Below are 15293 nucleotides of genomic sequence, written 5' to 3'. Positions count from 1 at the left end.
TGTAGCAAATGGTAAGGTTTCATATTTTTATGGCAAACTAATATTCCATTGTATATATGTGCCACAGCTTTTTCATCCACTTGTCTGTTGGTAGGCGCTTGGGTTGCTTCCCTATCTTGGCTATTGTAAATAACGCTGCAGTGAGCATAGGGGTGCATAGATTCTCTTGAGTTAGTGTTTTGGGTTTCTTCAGATTTATACCCAGAAGCAGAATTGTGGGGTCATAAGGCAGTTTCATTTTCAATATTTTGAGGCGCCTCTATAACTGTTTTCCATAGTGAGGAAACTCATTCCTTTTAAGAACCTGGCCTAGAAGTTCAAGTATCATTTCTGCTCACATATCATTGGTTAAAATTTAGTCACATGGTAGTGCTCAGGTATAAGAGTCTGAGAAATGTGGTCTTTATTCTGGGGCAGTGTGTCCATCTCAGACTTAGGGGCTAAGGGCTAAAACTTAAGGGTTTAGGGTAAGAGAAGAGAACAGATGTTGTGGGTCATTGTTGGGCTTGGGGGCTCCTGTAACTAGTCGTTATGGGATTCCCATTAATTTTCATTAAAGAAAGTCTACTTGATATGCAGTTGTTAGCCTAAATTTTACTGAGTTACTTTTACTATTGTTTTTTAAATCGCACTAGAATGTTCTTCATGGTGAAGTAGCCATAAATATAAATTATTATTGCTCAGGGGTTCTGAAAATAACTTTTGTGATGAAATCTGATTTTGGAGTTGCTATACTGAATATAGATTTTATATACCAGCTGGTAGGAAGGATGGCAGGTAAGAGTACAGCTTCTGCCAGGTCGACTTTGAAAGCAGAACTCTGTGTTTTGTAGTTTTCTCTTCATGTGGCTGTTTCCTCCTGATGTCCCCACAGCCATTCAGTGAGCAGTCTGTTAACTGTAGACCCATCTCTAGTTAATATGTACTTCTGGGTTAATAAGCCAGATCTGTCACACCGGGAAGAGAAAGAGCAGTCCTGTTCATTTAGAGATGTCATTGCTTCTCTAAGGACAGCAGCAATTTCTTGTAAGTGCAGGCAAGACATCTTCTGGATCCATTTGTTCTTTGTTTGTGCTTAAAACCTTGACAACAAAAATTGTTACTGAATGTTTTGAAGAAACAAGCATTAATCCTCCTTGAGTGCCTCCTTTCTAGTTTTTCAGCTCCAGGCTGCAGAGAGGTTGTTCAGTACCGAGGGAGTGCGGACTTCTGCAGCCCGTTTCAGCTGCCCCAGCGATAACTTGGATAAACACGGGCTCCTCCAGTACCTCCTAATCCCTGCTGGGTCTCCCACTGTGGGGAGGTTCAGACAACTTGTTTTCTTTCCCTTCCAGCCCTTCTCGCTACACTCCCCTCCAGCTGCCTTCTTCTCCCACCCCCGGAGTAATGTGATCTCCTCGGCCTGGGCTGCTGCTTTCGCAGATTCTTTTAGTCTTAGAGAAAGAGAGGAAAAAAATTAACCACTGGTTCCCCAGTTCAAAGTGAACAAAACTGTAAAAATCAAAAGCAGTGCCAATGTTTGAAAATAAGTGTTGCTTATAAAGAATGGGTGCTGGGCTTTTATCAACTGTTACACATAAGTATGCTTAAGGTTACCCTCTTATAAATAACTGGGGCCTTAGCATTATTGTAACTTGCTATTTTTTATTTCTTTCTTTTGTAGATATCTTCATCTTTATTCAATATTCAGATTGAGAGCTAACAGACTCAATCTGTTAAAATTCAAGACTTTTTGAATTTTAAAATAAAATTCTGTGGCATTTATTTCAAAAGTTAACCAAAGTAAAGAGACAAAGACATTCATGAAAACATTCAAAACGTCTGTTAGTTGAATTCAAGCATTTAACGTTTAATAAGATTATCCCAAACATTTTTAACGAGAGAGAGAGAGAGAGAGAGAGAGAGAGAGAGAGAGAGAGGAAGGGAGAGAGATGAGAAGCATCAACTCCTAGTTGTATCACTTTAGTTGTTCATTGACTGCTTCTCACATTTGCCTTGATGGGGGGCCGGGTGGTGGGGAGGCCAGCCAAGCCATTGACCTTTGGGCTCAAGTAAGTGACCATGACATGTGATCATTGACATGATCCCACACTCAAGCTGGTGACCTCAGGGTTTCGAACCTGTAACCTCAGCATCCCAGATCAGTGCTTTCTCCACTGTGCCAGTACTGGTCAGGCCGAAACTATTTTTATTCTCTGTTATATCTGTTTATAACCTAACTTTAAGCTATGTGACTGGATTTAAGAACTCAACCAAACTTGAGGTTTGGTTGTTTCTTTACCACTAGCAATGTTAACATTTGAGATCTGTAGTTTGCAATACATTTTAAATAGTTTTTCACTCTTGCATCCAAAATCTGGTCTTAATTGTGGGTACCTAGTGGGTGTCATATAATGAAAAAATACCTAACAAAGGAAGTTTGGAGATCTGAGTGCCTTTCCTGACTTGTTACCACTAACCTGCTGTGAGACCTTGTGCACATTATTTAACCTGCCTGGCCTCAGGTGTCTCATCTGTAAAATGGGCAAAGTAGATTTTGATTAAAAATAATTAAAGATTGCAGAGCTGTTTTTATCTCTATTCCATCCTCAAGCCTCACTGAAATTACAGTAAAGAGATTTTTAAAAAATGTATAAGGACAAAGAAAACCCAAAAGGATAAATGGAGAAGAAAGGTGAACACGTTTTTGGAAAATGACAAAGCACGGTAATAGACTTAGCAGGATTGAGGAGAATGAAGCCTAACCTCTTCTGAGAGAGCCGTAGTCAGCTCGTAAGAACCTGAGGGAAAATGAGAAATTTCAGCATTAGTGCCACAGAAAGCAGAGTAGTGAGGCCTGTAATTGAAATCAAAGGGATCAGTTGAAAGTCGTATAAAAGGAGTGTTCAGATTTTGCACACTCCTCCCCAGCCCTGTACGGCCAGGTTACCACCTCTCCTTCCCACCTATACATGAGACTAGGTTTTGTATTGAGAAATTACCCTGTAAAGTTTTTGGACTGAGGGGGATCACCCCCAGCAGGGGTACAGGTAAGTAAGCAGTTGGGTTGAAAACAGTGAAGTGGGTGAGAACAGATTTTTTTTAAAAAGGCCACATACTGCCTGACCAGGTGGTGGCGCAGTGGATAGAGCATCGGACTGGGATGCAGAAGGACCCAGGTTTGAGACCCCGAGGTTGCCAAATTGAGCAAAGAGCTCACCAGCTTGGACCCAAGGTCGCTGGCTCCAGCAAGGGGTTGCTCGGTCTGCTGAAGGCTCGCGGTCAAGGCACATGTGAGAGAAGTCACAACACACAACGAAAAACTAATGATTGATGCTTCTCATCTCTCTCTCCGTTCCTGTCTGTCCCTATCTATCTCTGCCTATGTAGAAAAATAATAATAGTAAATAAATAAAATGAATATAAAGGCCACATACTGAATTGTGAGATTCTCAATGCTCTCCCAATTAGCCAGGCCCTAAGAGAGAGGAGATGTAAAGATTCCTCTTGGGGAGAGAAAAAATAGATTGAATGGCCCTAGGAAAAAGCCTGTGTGGGGATTCTTTTTTTTTTTTTCTTTTTTTTTTCTTTTTTTTTTTGCATTTTTCTGAAGCTGGAAACAGGGAGAGACAGTCAGACAGACTCCCGCATGCGCCCGACCGGGATCCACCCGGCACGCCCACCATGGGGCGACGCTCTGCCCACCAGGGGGCGATGCTCTGCCCATCCTGGGCGTCGCCATGTTGCGACCAGAGCCACTCTAGTGCCTGGGGCAGAGGCCAAGGAGCCATCCCCAGCGCCCGGGCCATCTTTGCTCCAATGGAGCCTTGGCTGCGGGAGGGGAAGAGAGAGACAGAGAGGAAGGCGTGGCGGAGGGGTGGAGAAGCAAATGGGCGCTTCTCCTATGTGCCCTGGCCGGGAATCGAACCCGGGTCCTCCGCACGCTAGGCCGACGCTCTACCGGGGATTCTTTTGATGGACAGCTCACCACCTCCTTGACGCCAGGTCCAGTTGTCATGCCCCTCCCCTGTGTACTTTGTAGTCCCTCCCCTGTATATAGTGAGTGGACAGCCACAATTCTCTAAATGTTAAGAGAAAAGTCTTTAACATGATTGATAAAAGGTAAAACAAATTCACAGAATAAAGGAACTTGATGGAAATAAAGACAATTAGGAAACAAAGAATTCAGAACTTTTCTTTGCTATCCTCAGAGAAAGAAATTGCAAACACCAAATAACAGTATGTTGTTTAAAAAACAGTAACAATCAGAACAAGAATGAGCTCTTTAATATTGAAAACATTGTAGTCAAAATTTTATATTCAACAGAAAACTTAGAAAATGACCTATCTTATAAAGCAGACTATAAGACCAAAACATGGACAATAAGAAAAAACAGGTAAGAAAATTAGACGCTCTGTCCCAGGGCTTCAGTAGCTACCTGGTGGGAATTCCAGGAGAAGATGGAAAGAGAGTGGAAGAGAATTTAGGAGACAGTAAGTACTAGGAAAATTTTCAGAGCTTAGTAAAGTTACTGTTTGCCAGAGCTAAATGACTTAAATCTTTGAACTGGATTGGCTCTCTAAGTGCCCAGCATAATATATGAAAAAAAGGCTCATTGTAAGCCAGATAGTGAAATTCAACAGCAAGAATATTAGACAATACTAAAAGCTTCCAAAGAGAAAAGCAGGTCATGTTAAAGATTAGGAATCTGAGTGGAATTGCATTTCTACACAGCAGTACTGGAAACTAGAAGATACTGAAAAATACCTTCAAAATTAAGTGGGGAAAACTATTTTCATTGTAGAATCCACTACCCAGCCAGATTGTCAGTAGATAGACATGAATCTCTCCTTCTCCCAGGAAGCTACTGGACAATGAAAACCAGCAGAATGGGGATGTAAATCAATAAATAGAACTAAGAATATTTTGTATTTTAGTATTTGGGGGAAAAAAAATATCACTAAGTGTTTGACAGATCTTTGAAATATTTGGGGAGAAAATAGTAATAGGTATACAGAAGACTTAATCAAATGAAAAACAAACCAAGTAATTAATATCTCCAAGAAAAGTTATATAACAAAGGAAACACTAATAGTATATTATTGGTAGAGCAGCAAACAATATTTATATCATCATAGTAATGTAAACACTGATAAGTGATTTAACAAAAAATTGTGGTTTTACTATTTTGGGAGGTTGGGGGTGGTGGTAGTAACTAAGTTAATATATAATGTGGAAAGCTGATAAGTCCAGAAACAACAATATTGAGGGTATTAGTTAGAAATCTGACGGAGGCTGCCTCTGGAGAAACAGACTAACGGATGGAGTCAGGGGCTGCTGTTTTTGTTGTTTTGTGACAGAGACAGAGAGAGGGACAGATAGGCACACAGAAAGGAAGGGAGAGAGATGAGAAGCATCAATTCTTTTTTTTTTTTTTCTTTTTCTTTTTTTCTGCAGGATGGAAAAAGAAAAGGGTGGGAGAAGCATCAATTCTTCATGGTGGCACCTTAGTTGTTCATTGATTGCTTTCTCACATGTGCCTTGACGGGGGAGGGGAATACAACAAGCCAGTGACCCCTTGCTCAAGCCAGCCACCTTGGGCTCAAGCCCAGGGACTCTTGGGGCTAAAGCGACCATGGGGTCATGTCTGTGATCCCACGCTCAAACCAGTGACCCTGTGCTTAAGCTGATGAGCCCATGCTCAAGCCAGATGAGCACTCAGGCTGGTGACCTCGGGGTCTCGGACCTGGGTGCTCTGCTTCCCAGTCCTATATGCTCTATCCACTGTGCCACCACCTGGTCAGGCAGGGGCTGCTGTTTTTATTAAAAGTCTTTCAGCACTATTTGCTTTTAACCCATGTGTATATATTACTCTGATTAAAAAAATAAATTAATAAAACAAAATGGGTATACCAATAATAAGTTTCCTCCTGGAGAATAATTGTTTAATAGTTATAGTTGACTTGTTAATTATAAAAACATGGTAGAATTTTAACTATAAAGAGTTTTTCTAGAAAGTGGATTTACTCCAATACAGTTCAGTGAGAATTGTAGCTCTGGAAATATACCAAGGGGATCGACAATCAGTGTTGTCTGCATACGTGCCGCCTGAAATGCATCCACCACAGGGCCTGAAGTGGTGCCCCGTGAAAGATGTGGGGTGTGGAGTCTGTGTTCTGCTACAGAGCATGGTTGCAAAACCTTGACTTTAGGATTAAAATTAGGACTCTGTGACATTTCGATCTTAGTTGCTACTCCTACCCCATAGCAAGTGTTATTTTCCCTTAATAAAATGAATTGATTTCCTTGTCCCTTGGAAAACCTCCAGACTGCTTTCACTCCTTCCGACTGTACTTTCTGAATAATTTTCACATACCACATTTGTTCATTTTAGCTCTTGACTTAGTCTCATTAATACTTAGGAACACAATCATCTGATAGAAGAGTCCTCTTTTAGAAATAACAATAGCTATTGTTTATTGAGCACTTGACATACATTACTTTTTTAATAGGAATTTTTTTTTTTTAATTTTTTTAAATTTATTTATTCATTTTTTAGAGAGGAGAGGGAGAGACAGAGAGGAGAGACAGAGAGAGAGAAGGGGGGAGGAGCTGGAAGCATCAACTCCCACACGTGCCTTGACCAGGCAAGCCCAGGGCCTCGAACCGGCGACCTCAGCATTTCCAGGTCGACGCTCCATCCACTGCGCCACCACAGGTCAGGCTTTAATAGGAATTTAAAAGCGTTTTTTGCATTTACTGAGAGGAAGGGAGAGAAAGAGACAAAGAAACATCAGTTTGTTGTCCCACTTACTCAGCATGTCGGGATGACACTAGCCAACTAAGCCATCCAGCCAGGGCCTCCATACATTATCTCTGATCTTCACAACCCTGTGAGATACCTGCTCTTATGATCACATCCCACACCAATTTTTACAGATGAGACAATTGAGGCTCTGAGAGCTAAAGTCAATTTCCCAAGCCACTGCAATGAATGGCCCATCTGAGATTCAGAACTAGGCTGTGTGGTGTCATAACTCGCTCACTGCCATCCCCTCTTACCTGATTTGCCCAGTCCAGAATCATCAGGCCTTTGTGACACTTAACCAGTAAGTAGTGCTGTCTCACTGAAAACGTATGAGACTTAAAGAGATGCACGTGTGTTCTTATACAATAGCGGCACACACGGATGTGATTGATGTGCTCTTCCAAGCTGCATGCTCCTTTTGTTGGACACACAGTGGACCCAGAGAGCTAGAGAGCCCTGCAGGCTCCCACTGGCCAGTGTTTGTGGAATCAGAGGAAGTAAGTGGGCTTTGTTGGCAGGTGCACATGAACTAGCATACACATACCTCGAGATCTTGGCCCTCTGCCGCTGAAGTTACTGGTTGGGCTGGAGTCCGATCTGGGATGATCTGGTCCTGGCGGTCTCACCCCGGGCCCCATATCAGCTTCCCCTACCTGCCTTCTGCTCCCACCCCCACCCATCCTGCTGCTCATGGGGAAGGGGGGCTTCAGCATCCTGCCTCCTTGAGTCCTGCCTTCTTCCCCCTTTCCTTACCCCCCTGCCTCCTCCCTCACCTTTTAAAATTAGGACTGAATTTCAAGATTTAAAAAATTCAATCTTTATCCTAAAATGTTCAGAGAAGAGTCCTCTTTGGGTAACTTGTTCTAGAGTTGTACCTTTCTTAAATTCAAAAATTGCTTTCAAACTCATAAATCTTAGAAATATTTATTGCTCTTTGTCCTGTTACCAGTGAAATTGAGAAGCAAGTCTTTCCTCTTCCAAAACAGTGGTTTTCAAACTTAAGTATGCACACAGATCATCTGGGGATTTGGTGACAATACAACCTGTTCCACACATTCTGATTCTGAAGGTCCTGAATGAGACTTAGGAGTTTGCATTTTAAGCAAGCATCACAGGTGATTCTAAATAGGTTGTCCCTGGACCATACTTTAATTAAGGACCTTTATTCTTTCTTAATATTTTTTTCTTTTTTTAAAATTTTTTGATTTTATTGTTGCACTTACTTATGCAATCATTGGTTTATTCATTTTTTATTTTTTATTTATTTTTTTTGAGAGAAGGCAGAACAGACAGGAAGCAGGAAGGGAGAGAGATGAGAAGCATCAACTCATAGTTGCAGCACCTTAGTTATTCACTGGTTGCTTTCTCATATGTGTCTTGACCCAGGGGCTCCAGCTGAGCCAGTGACCTTGGGCTTCAAGCCAGCAACCTTTGTGCTCAAGCCAGAAACCATGGAGTCATTTCCATGAGCCCACACTCAAGCCTGTGACCTCAGGGTTTCGAACCTGGGTCTTCAGCATCCCAGGCTCTATCCACTGCACCAGCACCTGGTTAGGTTCATTGGTTTATCCTTTTATGTGCCCTGACTAGGGATTGAACCTGCAACCTTGAGCTATATGGACGATGTTCTAATCAATTGAGCTGCCCCGCCATGGCCTAAGTTAATACCTTTGGGGCTTAAGGTTGCTTAGAGAGAATCCTTCTTGGGCCTTTCTTCATTCCAGTAAAAAGATTGAGGCTTCCATTTATTGGCTTGTAACAGAATGCCTTTTGTATCTTGCAAGTGATCTTCATAAGCATTAAAATTAGATTTGGAAAGAATAGTCCAGGTTTGAAATGATAGTGTACAGTGTGTGATATATTCAGTATCCGGTGCTGCTAATTCAGTGTTTTGCCAGACTTGTTGCTGCATAGTTTTATAACTAAATAAAAAAAAAGATTTGGACACAGTTTTATAAGCATTACTCATTTTTAAGAGGATAAGGTCATTTCAGACTCAGCAGAATATTAGTAATACTCATTAGCTTTTAAAAATAAACTTACATCCCAATATAAAGTACAGCACATACAAATAAATATCTGGGCCTGTATTAACCGAGAGCATTCAAGGCTATGATTAGAATTGCAAAAATGCCCCATAATGTATAATTTTGGCATTATCTTGCCAATTTGAATGTATAGCCCTTTAAATGTGAAATTCTGTGTAATGACAGACTTTATTAGAGTCTGGCCCAAAGCCTTTGAACTTTCAAAATGACACTGGAAGAGATTAATGTAGTTTTTCATCTTGTTTGTACTGATGGCACCCTTTGGAATTTTATTTTTGGCTTTACATTTGGAGGCTGAAAGGTACAAGACAACACTGAACAAAGCAGCAGTCATTACTGGCTCAAGCAGACAATAGTGTCTCCCAGAATCTGGACGGCATTCATAGTCACTACCCTTGTCACTTGGTGGTTCTGAAGCCCTGTGTCTCCAGGTGACTGTGCCTCTTAGGTGCTCATGAGGCCTGACCTGGTACTACAACACTAACCATAGGTCCACTCAATCGCAGTAAAAAATTTTGTACATTGATTAGGATTTGGCCAGGACTCATCTGAAAAGTTAATGATACCCTTGCTGAGAACTCCTGTGATCCTAGTCACATCCAGTCCAGTATAGAATTTTTGTGTTTTTGGCATACCTAAATGAAGATCTTCTTCCTTAGTTAGCCATTCTTGGTTTACTGAAGATACCCATGTTTTTGTCATTAGTAGTCCAGCTTTGTCTCTGGGGATGATCATCATAGCCAGGGTCTTCCTCTGAAACATGCCAGCCTTCGTTATTTAACCAAACATATAGACATCCAGAGCTTTAATCTACTTGTAATTTATTCTTTGTCAGAGGAGCTGTGTAATCTTGTGGTCAGGAGCCTGATCCGTGGATCCAGGTAGACCTGGGTTGAGTCCAGCTCTGCCTGCTTCTACCTGTGAGACCTTTGGCAAGATGCTTGACTTCTCTGAGCTTCAGATTTTTACCTGAAGAATTAGGATAATAATTCTATTTTCCTTACAGGATTGTCGTGCACATGCAGTGCTGTACTGGATGGGCCATGCTTCTCAAAAGAATCTGATACAGTGAGATCTCAGTACATGTTAGCTCATATTCATGTGCTCTGAGATATGGATGTATTTAGTTGGTATGATTGGGGTCCTTGTTTCTCACTGACCTGGATTTCTGGTTTTGTGCCAAGCAACACATTTTTTTAATTGTTGTTATTTTATAATATGTTGCAATATTGTCTAAGTCCTAACTAGAGTTATAAAAAGATTTGAGCCCAACACAGCAATGAAAAAAGTTTTAAACAATGTTGCCCCATGGCACTTGCCTAACAAGGTAAAAAGTTCTCTGTTGAAGAAAAACAGCCTGACCTGTGGTGGTGCACTCGGTCAAGTGTCCACCTGGAATGCGGAGGTCTCTGGTTCAGAACCCTGGGCTTGCCCTCTTGAGGGCCCATAGGAGAAGCAGCTACTAAGAGCTGATGCTTTCCGCTCCTCCTCAGCCCCTTTTCTCTTCCCACCCTTCCTTCCCTCTAAAATCAATAAATTAAAAAATCTTTTTAAAAATTTGAGGCAAAGAAGTTCTCATTGTGGAGACTACATTCCCTTTACATATAATCGGAAATTATGTTTGAATGTGAACTCACACATCTCTTTTTTCCAACGGTCTCCTAGCCAGACTGTATGATTTGACGTGTCACATACTTGTGAAGCTATTATGTGGGTTCCAGCTCTTGATTATTCACTCCTTAGACACCCATTGAGTTTAGCCTTAATCACAGTAAGCTTACTGAATATAAATGAATCTAGTATTGGTAATTCCAGAGGAATTTGAATTATTCACCAGCTTTCTGTGGACATAGAGTTTGCCAGGGCACCGCGCACGGCAGAACTTGGCCTTAAGCCGTGGAGGTTGGGGACTTCTGCAACAGAAGAGACGCACGAGGTTTCAGAAGTGGTGCTGAGCACCTGCGGGCTCTGACAGCCGCGGGCAGCTGATGTAGCCAGTGTCTTTCTTGGGCTCCGAAGACCGCACTTCCCAACTTTGAGAACTATTAAATGCTGTGCTCATAAGAAAACCTCCTGTTGACTTCGAAGTTGGCTCCGGATTGGTTTTGGACGGGAGCGGTCTAGGGCCGCCTGGGCCCTGCGAACGCAGAGGGCGGGTCCGGGCGCGGCGCGGAGGGGGTTAAGTCGGTTCTAGGAGGTGGGGGCGGGCCTGGCGAGCCGGGCTTGGGGCCCTTTGTTAACGGGCGCATCCGGAGCGGAGGGGGAGACGCGGCCGCGGCCATGGGCGGGCTCGCGGGGCGGCGGTGAGGCCGCATGGCGGTGCCGCGGGGGCCCGGGAGGGCGCGCCGAGCCAGCGGGGCGAGCCGGGCCTGAGCCGCGCTGCGGAGGAGCGGGGGCGCCGGCCTCGAAGGCGCGGGCACGCGAAAATGTTGGAAATTTGCTTGAAGTTGGTGGGCTGCAAATCGAAGAAGGGGCTCTCTTCGTCCTCCAGCTGTTACCTGGAAGGTAAGCCCCGGGACGGCGCCGGGAGTGAGTGGAGGCGGCCACCGTCTGGGCCTTCCTAGGCCTCGCCCGCCCGCCCGCGCGCGTTTCTGCCTCTCCCTCCCCGCGCTGCCCCCTTTCCCTTTCTCTCCCTCCCCCTCTCCCTCTCCCGCTTTCTCTTGGCAGCCCCTGGGCGCAGGCCGGAGGGAAGGGTGCGGGATCCGGCCCGCGCACTAACCCCGGGAGAGCCCGCGTCGGGATGGCGGTGTCGAGGGGGCCTCAGCTTCGAGGCTCGACCCGAAAAAGTTTTAGAAAGCCGACTCTTTAGGCCCGAACGGCCTTGCGAGCCCATGTTGTGGAATTTCCACCGTTAATTGGGAATAATGTGTCAAAAAGGTCGACTTGTGTTTGTGAACATATGATTTTCATTAAGTCTCGTGTACTACAAAGGGAATACGACTCGACCATTTATGGATGCAGAATTTCTAGGGATCTTTTCGCTCCCCCACCCCCAACCCAGACTTACCTACAGACCACGAAGAGGTCTTAGACATTCTCTCTTTTTGCCGGAGAAAAGAGAGATCACACCATATTTTAAGAAGGCATTTTGAATGAGCCCAGGCTTCTTTGGGGCGGGGGTGGGATCACCTCATGTTAGGCTTCTTCAGTAAAGCTCAGAGCCAGGAGCATTTCACTTTTGCTTTCTTCTCATTCTTCTCTCCTTTTTCTAATCCAATCCTATTTCCTCCTTTTTCCTGTTACTTGTCTTTCATTTTCTGTCCTAGTAAGGTGGCAGCTAGGGAAAAAAAGTGAATTGAGGATGAGTGGTTATCAATTGGTAGCTTCAAGGTGGATCTGAAATTGATCTGCTTTAGGGACTGGTCATCAAGGGCTATTGATTTCAGCTGAAGAGCCTGTTTTATTTAAGAAATGTAATCCTGCTTGCATTTCTCCATCATTTTCAATGGACTTAAAATAGGGATAGCAGTGTTAAAGCTCATTTCAGAACAAGTGGGATTTCTGCTGTAGTGCCAGGAAATTGTAATGTTTTCTCTTTTAAAATGAAGGAGAAATAAACAGGCCTCATTAATTGTCTAAACTATTTTTCTTTTCTTTCTAATTTTTAAATTTGAGGGCCTGCCTAGAGTCGCATGTGCAGCTCAAACCAAAAACACCAGTGATATAGGTGAATTTTTTTTTCTTAAAAATTTATTTACTGATTTGGAGGAGAGAGAGACATACACACACATTGATTTTTATTGTCCCACCCAATTATGCATTCTTTGGTTGAGCCTTGCGTGTGCCCTGACCGGGGATCGAACGTATCTGGACATTGCTCCAATCAACTGAGTTACCTGGCCGGGGCCTGTTTGCCCATCTTGCCACACACAGTATGTGTACATGGGTCCCTTTCTCTCTTGTATTTGGGACCTGAGAGAAGGCTGACCCAGATGGAGTGGGTCTACAAAATCTAGCATTTGGAGAGAGGAGATGGTTTGTCCCCTAAAAGTTGGTATCTGAGCAGGCAAAATTATCTTCAGTTAATACGTGGCTTGTTTTCCAAGTTGCTCAAAATTCTGAACACATTCTCATTTACATCTGTAATGAGTTAGTGTCAGGCACTATCATCTCCGTTTTGCAGATGGATGCCTAAGGCCGAGTAGATGAATGGACTTTTGTAACTGCAAAGCTGGAGGAAAGTTTAGGTCACAGCAAAGCTGTGACATTGTTTTGTTTTCCTGGGGGCAAGATTTAGTGTACCTGCCTGTTTAATTACTTTTAGGTGGTGGGGAGAGATCTAAAGTGTCTTATTCCAGCGTGTCTTGAAATACTGTTGGCTCCCAGGTCTCGAAAAAAACCCACAAAGATTTTGGTACAGCAGACTGCTTTGGGTTAAGGCTTCATCTGGGAAGTTATTACTGTAGGAATCCTTTATTGTTACCGAGTTTTTCTTATGTCATTGTTATATTTAATTATGGAAAAGAAATGAAACTATTGTTTTGTAGTTGAGAGAATTTAACAAACCTCAGCGATCCTTTTTTAAAGACTGGATGTGCTGTTAGTCTCTTGGGGAAAAGTTTTTCAACATCTGGATAAGTAATCTAGCCTTTCTGTTGTTTTTACTGACATCCTAAATCAGTCAATCAGTGCTTATTGACACACTGTGGGGCCCAGTCATCACAGGTCATGGAGAGAATTAAATATGGTCAAGTTTTCCATGATATCAAAGAAGGGTCAGCTGTAAATGCAACTTGATTGCACATTGACTTGCTACTCGGGCCTACTTGTCAAAGCAATTATTAAGTGCTTACTGTGTGCCAAGCACTGTTTCAACATTCTGTAATTTCATTTGCTTACTTCCCATGATGGCCTTGTGGTTACTTCCATTTTACTGATGAGGAAACTGAGGCACCGAAAGGTTGGGGAACTTGTCTAAGGTAACGGAGCTAGCCAGTGGTGGTACAGGGATTTGGATCCATCTGTCTGGTTCCAAAGAGTTCAGTTTAGCCACTCTGCTGTACGGACTGTGACTGTTTATCTCCTTTGGAACTCTGAATGTTAGACTGGTATCTTCAGAAACACTAATGCCTGGAAAAAGACTATTTTTTGTTTTACTATTCTGAAAACCTAATACTGATAAAAATAATTAGCTTTAGGCCATAGAATTAAAATGTTCTTAAGTATATATTAAGATAACTGTACATGATAAAAAAAAATTCTAAAAGGTTATTTTGTGAAAAGTAATTCTGTCTCCTACGTAGTTTAACCAGAGACACTTAGGAGTTAATTCTGTGTCCTTCTGGAAATATTTTATGCATATGTAAACATTTATAGCATTTGAATTTTGTGCTTCAACTTTGTGAAAATATGTTGATAGCAGTATCTATTCATTGTGACCACATTTAGCTTTACAGTCTTTTGGTCTGCATCAAACACTGAATTTCCCGTTTATTTCTTCCCTGTAGAGATGCAAAAGAAAACATGAAAATTAGCCATTTCAATCAATTTTTTTCCAGTTTACTTTTATTTGTTCATATGTTTTTGTTTTCATCTATTGTGCATGAGTTCTGTGCAGTGGAATAAAAAACTAATGTCTGTAAAGTGAACTCTTCTTGAACTTTCAAAATTTATTTTAAGGACCCACTTTTAAACACTTCTTTGCAGCAGTTAACTTTCTGGTGAATGCTTTATGTGGTGATGGCCACACAGACACACTTTTAGAACTTCTGCTTCAGAGAAGCTTATGCTCTCTTTCTAAATATGCTTTCCTGAGGTCATCAGATACTTGTTTAGTAACAGAGAAAATCTGAAGCTCTTTCTGTAGCTCCAAAAAAGCCAGTCAGCCCCTTTCACTTGGGGTTGCATTAAAATTATTGAGCATTTATGATGTGACAGGCCATGGCACCAAGCACTTCATAGACATCCGCACTTAATCCTCATACCAGCGCTATGAGGTTTTCAGAGAAGAGTAGGGAGAAGGGTCTGTTCGCTTTGATTGGAAAGACTTTTGAATTTGGAGTTAGAAGATCCCGGCTTTTGTCTGACTTATCTCAGCTTTTCTCTACTCTTACCTCTAAGACAGAGCAGACATCCTCTGTTCGGCCCATGTTAGAGGGTTGTTTTGAGGATCTGTGAGATGATTCAAGTGAAAGTTTTGAACAAATAGAATGCTAAATATATGTATTTATACCAAAATGAGGTTTCTTTGACATGTCCTTAGTTTCAGAGAGTTTTATGGTTAGGATGTTGCTAAGGTCCCATTCTTGTGAGGCATGCAGCACCGGAGCCAGCCAGCCTGGACCTAGATGCCATCCATGCTGCCCGTGACCCTGCGCTCATTGCTCTGTGAACCTGGGGGTTCTCACTTCTCAAATAAGGCCTTAGAGTGGTCCCTGCCTTGTGGGGTTGAGAGATCACATGCGTGATTTCATTTCAGTTGCTTAGCACAGAGCCAGGCACAGAGCAAGATGATACC

At 42.7% G+C, this 15293-nt stretch overlaps 1 protein-coding gene across 2 annotated transcripts in view; it reads left to right on the top strand.

Moving 5' to 3' along the window:
- Positions 1 to 15293, top strand: part of ABL1 (ABL proto-oncogene 1, non-receptor tyrosine kinase) — a 144415-nt gene that overhangs the window by 84728 nt on the left and 44394 nt on the right. The window contains exon 1 of one of the 2 annotated variants that reach the window (XM_066366891.1): positions 11101 to 11341. The exons of the other annotated variant lie outside the window; for it this stretch is intronic. Within the exon in view, the coding sequence (XP_066222988.1) occupies positions 11263 to 11341 (79 nt within the window). The 5' untranslated portion in view covers positions 11101 to 11262. Of the gene's footprint in view, positions 1 to 11100; positions 11342 to 15293 lie in introns of those variants that run through there. 2 annotated transcript variants of the gene reach the window in all.

This window comes from Saccopteryx leptura, chromosome 2, assembly GCF_036850995.1.
Source record: "Saccopteryx leptura isolate mSacLep1 chromosome 2, mSacLep1_pri_phased_curated, whole genome shotgun sequence".
In the NCBI taxonomy this organism is placed as follows: Eukaryota; Metazoa; Chordata; class Mammalia; order Chiroptera; family Emballonuridae; genus Saccopteryx; species Saccopteryx leptura.
The sequence above is the reverse complement of the archived record's forward strand: the minus strand, read 5'-3'. Positions and strand labels throughout refer to the sequence as shown.